The sequence below is a fragment of the Centruroides sculpturatus genome, unplaced genomic scaffold, assembly GCF_000671375.1.
Source record: "Centruroides sculpturatus isolate CEXI.00-Female unplaced genomic scaffold, Cexi_2.0 scaffold283, whole genome shotgun sequence".
NCBI classification, from domain to species: Eukaryota; Metazoa; Arthropoda; class Arachnida; order Scorpiones; family Buthidae; genus Centruroides; species Centruroides sculpturatus.
The window spans coordinates 340,501-352,552 of record NW_019384473.1 but is presented as its reverse complement, the minus strand read 5'-3'; the positions used below and the strand labels follow the sequence as shown (position 1 = coordinate 352,552).

General features: G+C 23.7%; 1 protein-coding gene across 1 annotated transcript in view; it reads left to right on the top strand.

Moving 5' to 3' along the window:
- LOC111621247 overlaps positions 1 to 12,052 on the top strand; it is a 155,151-nt gene that overhangs the window by 58,643 nt on the left and 84,456 nt on the right. The window contains exons 22-34 of the mRNA XM_023363328.1: positions 1,355 to 1,450; positions 2,472 to 2,741; positions 2,816 to 2,878; positions 2,971 to 3,062; positions 4,749 to 4,863; positions 5,959 to 6,136; positions 6,683 to 6,840; positions 7,672 to 7,832; positions 8,120 to 8,258; positions 8,691 to 8,881; positions 9,285 to 9,447; positions 10,535 to 10,618; positions 11,170 to 11,385. Of these exons, the coding sequence (XP_023219096.1) occupies positions 1,355 to 1,450; positions 2,472 to 2,741; positions 2,816 to 2,878; positions 2,971 to 3,062; positions 4,749 to 4,863; positions 5,959 to 6,136; positions 6,683 to 6,840; positions 7,672 to 7,832; positions 8,120 to 8,258; positions 8,691 to 8,881; positions 9,285 to 9,447; positions 10,535 to 10,618; positions 11,170 to 11,385 (1,926 nt within the window). The remainder of the gene's footprint in view (positions 1 to 1,354; positions 1,451 to 2,471; positions 2,742 to 2,815; positions 2,879 to 2,970; positions 3,063 to 4,748; positions 4,864 to 5,958; positions 6,137 to 6,682; positions 6,841 to 7,671; positions 7,833 to 8,119; positions 8,259 to 8,690; positions 8,882 to 9,284; positions 9,448 to 10,534; positions 10,619 to 11,169; positions 11,386 to 12,052) is intronic.

Genomic DNA, 12,052 nt, shown 5'->3' with positions numbered 1-12,052 from the left:
TGGAATAATAGTTTTTTAAAATTATGTTTAAACATCAATTTTTCTTTTATTATCAAATCTTAATTTTAGACATTTTATGTTTTAGTTATCATTATGAATAATCAAATACCAACTTCATAAAATTCATATTAGTGTATATTTAAAGATATCTTCAATATAAATGTGTAGAAATATAAAGTCCTTTCCAAGATAGATATCTCAATTCCTAGAATATCTTAGCTTAATTATAAGCAATTTATTTCTCAGGTCGTCATTAAATCTTTTTCTTTGATTTAAATATTAATGCAGAATAAAGTGTAAATATGGTATATGTTGGTATATGTTATTTTCTCTTGCTGTATAATAATATTTGAAGGTAGATTTTATATAATTACAAAAAAAAATAACAAATTATATTTATCTGTAGAAGAATTCAACATGTAATAACTGTATTGAAACTGTTGTTTTGGCCTAATTAGTTCTTATAGGAAACTCAGTAATTTAAGTATCATAAACTGGTCCAAGGATTGATATTATAACTATAATGATAAAAGTATAAAAGTGTAAAAAAGTATGTTAGATAGTTACTATTCTATATTTTGATAAATAAATATGTTAAACTGCACATAGTTATGTAAAATTTGTTTGTTTATGTGTGGTATGTTCATTGTTGTTATTGTTTCATGCTTTTATTTAAGAGATTGTTATAGGTAGGGTAACCATCAGTCCCTGATTTCTTAGAACAGCCTCATTTTTGACCCTCTGTCCCCAGCAATGAAGCTTTCCCAGAAAAGATTCTTGTCCTCATTTGTGTCTGTTTTTTTGTTTCCTTGTGGTTACTGTAATATTGTTGTTGTCACAGTTTTCCACCAGGGGACGTGTCCAATGTCTTCACACTTCTAGGTAATTTTTTATGAAGTAACCAATTGAGGAATGCCAAAGGAGCCGAATTTTAAAATGTGGACAAAATATATAGCTGAAAAAGCACCAAAAGTAAATAGCTATAAACCTATTGGAGGAGAGCTATTTGATTGAAGCGAATGAGTTTAATCAAAATTAAAATGTTTAGGTCTTAGTCATGATACAGACCATGGCATGTGTATGTACAGTATAGTACCTATTTGACAATACTTATACATGTAGGCTGCTACTGTGTACCCTAAAAAGTGAAGATTGACGTGTCCTGGATTTGCTGAAAAAACTATGGTTACCCTATTAAAGAGGACGTTCTTTCTTGTTCTGCTGGACATTATCTGTAAAAAAAATGTTAATAATAATATAAATAATATATTCTTATTGATTTTTTTTATTAAACTGAAAATTTGAGATATTTTTTAATTTTTATCTATAAATTTTTATGCTTTTCTATTTACAGACATTCCTAACAACTCTACAAACTCAATGGTCATGGTTGTTACAGTTGTTAGTTTGCTTAGAAAGCCATTTGAAATATACTTCGGCATATCATCAGGTATTTAACATTATTTAATATATAACTAATTCTAGTGTTCTATAATTTCAAAACGATTTATTATAATCTGTATTTGACATATAATAAACATAAAAATATATTAAAATATTTGATGTTTATCTAATCAAAATCACTTAAGTGTTAGTCTGTGATTGACAAATTAACAATGTTTAATATAAAAAATAAATATTTTATTGTATTGGAGTCAAATGAAAATATTAGTAATACATGTGCTTTGATATAAACAATAGGCTCTTGTTTAATATGTGATTGATATACAGAATTGTGTTTTGCAGATGCCAAATGGTTAGATTTACTTTTAGATGTATAGGAGTAATTCTAGCTCTTAATGCATATGCTGGCTGTTTTTATTATGAAATTCACTTAATATAGTAAAAACATAATTATAACGTTTTAAACACATTCTAACGTTTTTCTGTTAATTGTAAATGGTTATATAAATGCCTAGGCAATCGTCTGGGACTATTTGGGGTGGAGCACAAATTTACACAGAATTTTATTTTATATTGTATTCATTGACATGCAACCCTTGCATAAAACAAGACTAAAGTGAAGTATAGCATCAAAATTAATGAAATATAAATTTTTATTTGAAGTTTTTGATGAAATCTTGTAATTTTATTTTGACTAATAAATAAATTTGAAAAATTCAAATAAAGAAAAGGAAAAAGAAGTAATGAAATTTAAAACAATAGTAATTATAGTTAGTTTTATATCAGTAATTTGAAAATTTAAAATAAAATTACATAAAATGATAGAAAATCTGAAAAGTCTTAGAACTGAAATCAAATAAAAAATTAAATACTGTATATATTTTACAAAAACTATAAATGTTTTTAGTTAAAATGTTAACATATGTATAGTTAAAGTAAAATTTAAAATATATTATTTAACATTATAATATATTTATATTTTAAAATATATACTACAATATATTTATATTTTACTACACTTTACTAAAAATATATTTATTAATTATATAATTTTTTTTTATTTTCAGTTTATGAAAGAAGCACAAGAATGTGATCAGTGGTTAAAAAGAACAGAAAATAAGCTGAATAGCACATATAGCAAACAAAATTTTTCAATAGATGAAGGTGAACGTCTGCTTAAAGAAATGCAACAATTAAGAACTGACCTACAACATTACGGAGATATTATTACTTCACTCATTAACAGAAGTAGTACAATTGTGCCATTAAAGCAACGAAATCAGTCGATAACATCACCTACAACAGTGATTGCAGTTTGCAGTTATAAACAACAAAATGTAATTGAAATGAAAACATTTCTAATAATGAATTTTTAAAATGAAAGCTTATTAATTGATGATTATACTTATAGATAAATATTACACAAGATGAAAGGTTCCAATTATTAGATAATAGTCGAAAAACAAAATGGAAGGTAAGTACTAAAGTTTTATTTAACTGTTTAAGGAGTAATAAAATTAATCATTTTTTTTTTCTAATAATTAAAATCATTTTATATTTTTTTAGGTTAGAAATTCTTCTGGTGTCGAAGGATTGGTTCCATCTGTTTGTTTTGTTATACCACCACCAAATATTGAAGCCATAAATTTAGCAGAAAAGTAAGTTTTATGTTTAGGAATAGTTTAATTAATATGATATAAATTTTAAAATATTAAAAATTTTGTTACAGAATAATAAATATGCTGAGCCACAAATTACAGAATATTTTGTANACATACTCCATATAATTTTTAAATCTTTTGTGCTGATTAAATTGTGCATGAATTTGTTAAAATTTATTTCTTATTTTAATATTATAGTTCTATTTTTATCTTTCTAATATTAATATTAAATTTAATTCTAAATCTCAAATAAAATAAAAGTTTTTTTAATGTTTTAAAGAATAAAACTAAATTTATGATATTTTAAAAATTTATTAGAACACAAGAATTACATGAACAGTGGGTTAGTATTCGTCTTATTTTCCAAACGCAGCTACTCCAGCCTTTATCCACACGTTCCTTTAAAGTAGAAGAACGTAAAATTACCAAACAAAGACATGTTGTTTCAGAACAAAGAGTGGTTGAAACAACGAAATCTCTTCAAATTCTTCAAGATACTGTTGATGTAATGAACAGCAAATTGGTAATTATTTTTTTCTGTTATAAATTAAAGTATAATTAGAGATTTATTGTAAAAAAAAACTATAAATAATAATTGAATTTATTTTAATTTGTATTTATCTTTATCAATGTAATCTTTGCAAACAATATAAAGTTTGCTGGAGTCAATCAAATTTAGAGTGTTTGAGAATAACTTTTGTTTTTGGCAGAAAACTTTTAACCAGATATTTTTAAATTTAAGTAATGACAATGAGAACTTTAGAATAGAAGAACAAAGAGCACTTTACGTGAGGAATAATTGTCTTGCAGAAATTCACCATATACCATATTCTGCATATTGTGAGTTTCTACATGTAATCTGCTTCGGTAATCATTCATTATGCCATCATAATTTTGCCATTGACAAAATAACGTTATCTGAATTTTTTCAAGCTGAATTTTCTTTGGTTTGGGAAACTATATTTTGTTCCACTCAATGTCACTTTCTATCTTTTATTCTGATTTATAATAACAATGCTGTTATTTTTAGTGACAGTGACACCATCAAAATCAAGTCTGCTGTTGAAATGCTCTAAGAAACTCTCTACATTGGTATCAGGCTTTTTCTATTCTATTTTACTATTAAATTTGCATCATAGACTCAATTTCCTATGATTCAAATTCTACACATACTTTTTACTATGACAAATTTTGCTTTGGCGTAATGCAATTATGTCTGATAAAATTATGTTTGTACTATTATTTTTCAGGATAAAGTTACAAGTTTATTTTACTATTTTGTTTCTTTTATTTGTTTGACATTTACTTTAAGAATCATTATAAATATCCTCCCAAATTTTGTAACAAGTAAATATTTAGACAGATCTTAAAAACATTGATTTTTTTTAATTAAGTAAGACTTAGTTAGGTCTCTTTTTTTATTATTAGGACTCGAAAATAGACAATTATGTTGTTTTACAAATAAAATTGAATTGTTTAAAATTTCAGTGCCTTACAAAAACAATATGAATTTCTCTTTTTTTTAATTACATGAATATCATTCTAAACCATCAATTGGATCTGTACAAGTGTTTGTAATGACTGGATAAAAAAAAAATGAAGAATTTAAATAACAATAATAATGCTATGAAAGAGACATTAAAATCATAATTTACTGTAATTCATAAAATTATTTATTTTTAGTTTGCAGAAACAATATATATCAATAGTTAATTTGGGAACCATCAAGCAACAAAAACTTCGTCAGCATTTAATATTTGCTACCATCAAAGTCGTCAAGTCGTGGACTGTTACTCAAGTAAGTGCTATTGTCTAAACTGTATATTTAACTCTGAGTTTAAATATAGCTCTTGGAGAGGAACATTTCATAAAATTGTAAATTCCAGAAAAATACAAAATTCTGTGAAATTCAGTAATTTCAAAAAAATATCAAATTTTATTGATATGCTTTATTGTTATAACTTAATTGATATTCTTTGCAGTTTTTTAAAAATAAAATATGATTATCAATTATTTTCTAGTGAAATAATGAGAAGTAAATGCATGTTTTGCTTTTTGTACAATATGCTATTGATCAGTCAATTAGAAGGCCCAAATCTTAAATATTAATCAAGAACATCAAGTTAAATTTGATTTGCATACTTTTATGTGAAGATATGTAAATCAAATAAAAGGCAAAGAAGTTTTCTATTTATGCTTTTATGTCCATATCATATTTAACTTAATCATTGATTAGCTAAAACTGTTATATGTTAGAACAACTTTTTGTTGTTAAATAAATATCTGCATATTATAATACAGTAGAGTATCGATTATCCGAATATCAATCAACCAAAACATCGGTTAACCAAAAGCGTTCCAGTCGGCAAATTTAAATTTGTGCTAGTGCTGTGGCACTGCAATATTTGGCTATGTCTTGGGCTACTCCAATATTATTTTTGTTGGTGTGTGTGTTTTAGCCGGCAGCACTGTTACTTAAGGATGTGCCAGAATTTGAACGAATTTCAACATGGGATAGGTTAATATATTTTTTAGTACATAATCGGTTATCTGAAAAATCAATTATCTGAACAACACCAGTCCTGAATTGTTTCATGTAATCAATGCTGTACTGTATTATTATTATACTGTATAAGCTAGAATTGTAGAATATAAATTCTAGTATTCAATTATAAGATTAATTATTACAAAATTTAAGTAAAAACCTGTAACTCAACTTGAAACTTTATTTAGTGAACTGTCAATTTAAAATTAAAATTAAAATTTTTTAAATTGGAAATTAAGCATTTAAAATTAAATGACTTGCTCTTCCTTCAACTCTAAATTTTTTTTATTTCTGGTGATATTTCTATAAATTTTATATTGAAATAGATTTTTACCAAATTAATTTCAGTTTCGTAACATGGAAATCAGTCAAAGAGAATCCATTCTTAAAGCCCTTAACGAAGATGCACAAATATTACTTTCTGAAGGTTCACAAGATGATCCCAATTTGAAACGTCTTCAAGAAGAAATGAAGAGCTGCAATAAAATAATTGAAGATTTACAACAGAAGGTCACTTCAGAAGAATGTAATTATTTATTTTGTAACTTTTTAATATTTGTATAAATTTAAAAATTGAATTTTTGGAAAAAGATCAAATATAAAATTGAGCAAGTGTAATCTTAACAAAGACTATGATTCTAGAATTTAATTTTATTAATATTATTATGTTAAGCTTTCAGTTTATCAATATTTCTTTAGTATTTTATTATTTTATATTCATTTGATGAAAATTATCTATATTTCAACAAACTTATTTTAGTACGTTAAAATAAACGAATGAAAAAGCTATTATATTACATAGAATCTCGATTAGCCTGGTTGATCAGTATTGCAATTATTGAAGCTTGTGAGTAGAAATTTTAAATGAAGTTCTGAGATGAAAAATACTGGAATAGTTATAATTTAAGCCAAATTTTATGGATTATTTTTTTATTTTTAAAGAATTCTACAATTTTTATATTGATGTTATCTCTAGGAAAATATATAAGTTTATCAAAAGCAACAATAATAGATTATCACTAAAAAAAAAAAAAAAAAGCATTAATTGAATTCTTATTTTGAAAATTTTTAGATGACAAGCCATCAAAGAAAGGAAGTCAAAAACTACCAGAGATGCAAGCTACATTGCTTTCAAAAATTACTGAAAAAGAAAAACTCTTAAAATCTAAACTGCAAGCCCCAATTCCATGCAATCTAGATAATTTGGAGAATCTTGTTATTCAGCATAAGGTATTTTTAAAATGAATTGAAATATAACTGATTTCATTTTTATGCCATTAAATAATTTTTAAGTAGATTAAAAGTGATACTATCTAAAAATTATTAAAAATTTTTTTATAGTTTTTCTAATATTTGTATAATAAAGTGTCTCTATTTTATTATATTTAGAGAATTTTATGTTTAAGAATGTAACTTAATAATCATTTATAACATTTAGGAAGCTTTTTAAAAAATACTATTTATAAATTTAAAACCATGCAAAAATGAGAATTGTAGCTTAATTAGAAGCAGAATTGATTTAATACAATTTCCACAAATAAAAAGGAAAAAATTAGTTTTGTTGAAAAATAATCTTTTAAACCCATATAACAGATACTGTACTTGCAGCTATCACTTTATAAAATTTCAAAGTTTTTGAATGTAATGAAATATTGGATTAAAACTGAAAAATTACAACTTTATCAAATAGATATTTATTACAAGCAAACAAGAATTAAATTAACTTTAGAGGTGAAAATAAAAAAATATTAAAATATGCATAGATATAATAGCCAAAAATATTCCATTTTCAATAAATTAACTTGTAAAAAGCTTTATTCTAATGCTTTAAGGGATTGTTTCTGTTATTAAAATAACATTTTCAAATTTACTATAAATTGGATTATACTTTAAAAATATATATAAATTAGATTATCAGTATTTACATTTCTTAATTAGAAGATTATTGTTATAATAATGATTTTAATATTTTTCTGTTCACAATTATGTTATATTAAAATTAATAATATTGTTATAATAAAGTTATTAAAATTGTTATATTATTACAATAATATATTTCAGGAATTTGAAACATCATTAAGAAATTTAGAACAAGAAATATCAGAAATGAAGCATATTTATGCTTCTCTTAATAGGAAGACTCCAACATTACAAACAAAACATGACAATATTATTCAAATATGGGAGAATATATGGTCCATGTCTAATCAATATGTTGAAAGGTATTATATTTATTTTAAAATTTTTATTGTAAAATGTTTTCTTTTCTTATTGTAAAAAGTTTTCTTTGCAAAATATTTCATAAAATTCCAATAAAACAATATGAATTAAAATGGTTAGAATTGCATTTTTCAAAAATAGAAATATAAGAAAAATTTTGTGACCTAATTAACTACTATTTTTTAATTTTAATAACCTTCTTATGATAATATTAATAAACTTTGATTTACTTAAATAATTTAAAATAAATTTTATTTTTATTTTACTTTTAAAAATTAATTTATTACAGATTAAAACTTGTGGAAATAGTTTTACATGGTTTTGAAGAGACGACACAAATAATATCGAGTTTTGAAATTCAGTTAGCTTCCCACGATAATTTGCCTTCGGAAATTGATTCTTTGCAGAAAATTCATTCTCAGATTTTGGTAAGTGAGATTCTTAATATGAATAAATAACAAAATGAATTTTGTGTGTCATTAATTGAAAAATTTTTATTTTTGTAATTTTAAAAGTAATAAAGATATTTAATTCCATATTTGAATTTTGACTAAATACAAATAAAAATTATCCAAAATTCTGCACTGATATTAGAAATTAATAAAAGATTGTAATAATTTTTTTACATAAAGTGAAACTAAGTGGATAAATTTAAATTGTAATAAAAGTTGTAATTGTGATTAGACTATTTTAAATATGAATAGACTAAATAAAATTTATGTTATATGAAGAGTTAATTTTTCCTAAATATTAAATATACGTATCATTTTTATGATATAATCGTAGTAAGATGATATTTAATATTTTAAAATTAAATATTTTGTTTCGTAACTAATTTTTTACTTTTTTTTAATTTTCAGTCCATGCAATCTGACATGCAGAATAGTCAATATACAGTTGATCGACTTAATGAAGATATCAACACCCTTAAACAACTAGTTCAGAAAACTCGAATCAAACAGACGAGCAACACAGATATTAACAAACTAATTAATGATATCCATAAAATTACAGAAAGGTGGAATAATGCCAGTTCACAAGTGGTGGAAAGGTTTGCATTTTATAAATATATGTGTTTAAAATATAATTAATAAGCTCTATAAAATACAGTATAAATTTAATATTATTCAATAAAGTTTATGGGTTTCTATATTTTTATTATTTTCAGTAAAAAGTAAATTATAATAATGTAAATAAACACATTTTTTATCATTAGGGATACAATTTCTTTGATTAAAAATATGAAAAATTTTAAATGATAAATTAGTAGTTTAAAAATTATTAGGAAGCAAATATATTTAAAGAATATATTTATAAATTATTTTGAAGAAAGCTATTTTGGTAATTTATAGCTATTTCTTTTTAAATTTATTTGATTTATTTTTGTTTCAGTTTACATTTTATTCTTAATGTGGATTAAATATGATATTAATGTTAACTCAATTTTTTTATAGGATGAGAAGTTGTGAAGCATCATCAGAATTATTAAGAACTTATAAGAATAAATTAGAAAATGAAAATTCTTGGATTATAGATACAAGACAGAAAATTAATAGTCTCAGAAGTGTAAATTCAGTTTCTGGAAAAGATGCTGAAAAAGAATTAGATTCTGCATTAGTAAGTAAAAAAATAATTAAAAAATTAAAAAATAATAATTCTTAAAAACTATTCTAAAAACAAAACAAAATATATATATATATATATATATGCACACATACTAAACATTTGATTTATTTCCATTATTCAGAATATTTATTAAAATTAGCAATAGAATCAAATTTTTATATTAAAAGCTATTAGAACAGAATACATATTTTAACAATAAAAAATATCATATCTAATAGCAAAGCTTGTATACCTTTGTTCAAAACTGTTGATGCAAAGAGAGAAACAGCATTCAAAGGATTATTACAAATAACAATGATAAACTCTTATAAATTATTAAAATAAATGAGAAAAATTAGTTTTGTTACTTTAATGAAAACAAAGATGGCCAGATGGCTGAATGGTTGAGGTGGAGGCTACTGCTCTAGAGGACCCGGGATCGAATCTGGTCTGACCTGATATGTTGGCCCCATCACTCGCCATCTGGCTGAACCCATAATAGGCTTGATAAAAAAGAAGCCCTCTTAGTGCCCACAATGCAGAAAGAGTTAAAAGAAATGAAATATGCACTTTATAAATGTTTTCATAACAAATGTAAATGAGTGTGAAAAAGTTTATGGATATTAGAGATGGGCTTGCTCTTTCAGTCATGAGATATTAGTATTTTAAATCAAATATATCCATTTTGATGATACATCCTGTATGAAAGATCTTTTTCAAAGATATGCAAAAAACCACTATATAATATAAATCTTTTATCACTTATTAACAGTCCTAATATGCATTGGTATAGATTTTTGTCTTCTAGTTATGTGATTTCATGATAATCTCATAATTTTAACAAAACCAAACATTGTGGCAATGTTTGCAAAGTGATTTATTTAGGAGAACAAGTTGTTTCTTATTCTTTCGTAAAGTCTTGTATTCCAAACTGTTTTCACCATATAAAAGCAAAATTAGCTTAGTATATTTTTCTTAAATGAAAATTTAAAAATTTTATAACTAAATTTATGGCAAAACATTTCATTTTTAAAAATTGCAGATGTAATTTTCAACTTGTAGCAGAAATTTTATATTATTATATTTGCTTCTTTTTCAGAATATTTATACATCTCTCGCAAATAAAAAACCATCTCTGGAAAATACAAATATCGTGGGTGGTAGATTTATTAGAGAGGCTAAGGTAAGTTTAATGTATTAAATAATATATTTTGCATGTATTTTTCTTTTTTAATTTGGTGTAAGACAAATTTTTGTAAATTATAGTTTTAAAAAAATGCATGTGTTTAAAAAATAAACTTTAAATAGCTTTTTGTGTTTGAATTCTTGTCTTTTCTTGCTTAGATGAAGATTTTCTAAAGCATGCAATTTGCTTGCATTCCCTATTTTTGCCTGATTTTTATCTGGAATTGCATTTTGTTACTTTTTTAAAGTACTACAAGCATGGAATTAGTTTTAAAGTCCTACAAGTGTGAATGTATCATTTGTATTGGAAGAATTTATGTTTTGTGAGAAACTGTCAAGGTGATGGTTTGTAGCATGCCTATTTATTTTGCTTGCTTTCGGTATGTTGTTTTTATGAATGCATTTCCCAAAGCAATTTTTTTTCTTTTTGTGCCTGCAAAATTGCCTGGAATGGATATTGCAAGCTACTGCTATTTCATGTTTGCCTGATGTTTGTTGCTATTTAAAACTGAATAGTTATGTTCAATTGAGAATATTTATTTCATGCAGATATATGATTTACGTCTGAAGCACTATAAAGATAGTTTAGAAGAAGTACATCCAAGTCTTGATGCTAGTTTATCCAAGAAAGCAAAACTTACATCTGGTGCTAATAATGTCAGTCAAGAATTGGACAATTTAAATCAACAATATAAGGATTTAGTAAATGCAATACTAGATTATATCAATGGATTAAAAGATGTTCTTACAAGACATGGGAGCAAGGTAAATAAAGTGATTATTTCATGAAATTTTTAATCCATTAATATTTTAAAACTAATGTATAAAAATAAAAAAAACTTAAAAAGTATTTTATTTAGCAAATAAAATATTTTAAAATTATATCTTCAGTTATTAAATTATATATTTAATACATTTACTTAATCAAAAACTAGTTGTATGAAATGAAAGCCTACACAAATATGCCCAAAAATCAGTAAAATATACAGATATACCTGATAACATTTGTTATAATTGGATGAAAACATTTGTATTACTAAATAATTTTATTCCTTTAATTAGTTTTGGGCATATTTGTGTTTTTTTTCTATATTTAATATAAAATATAAAATTAAAAAAAAGAAAGCAAATATGATATTTTTAATGTTAAATCAAGTTGTTTTTAAATTCAATGATCATAAAATGTGTAACTTACTTTATGATTATTGAATAAAATATGAATATTTTAATTTAATTAACTGGAAAATTAAGATATGTGCTAGATTAAGATTTTTTTTTGAATCAGTAGAATGTATCTTCAAAAAATATTGTGTTATTTTCTATTTAAATATCTGGCATAGAAAAATTTACATAAAGTCCTTAAAAATAAATGAAGGAAAACTATTATAATTTTTAATTTTAGATATTGAATAACTGATGATAATATTATATT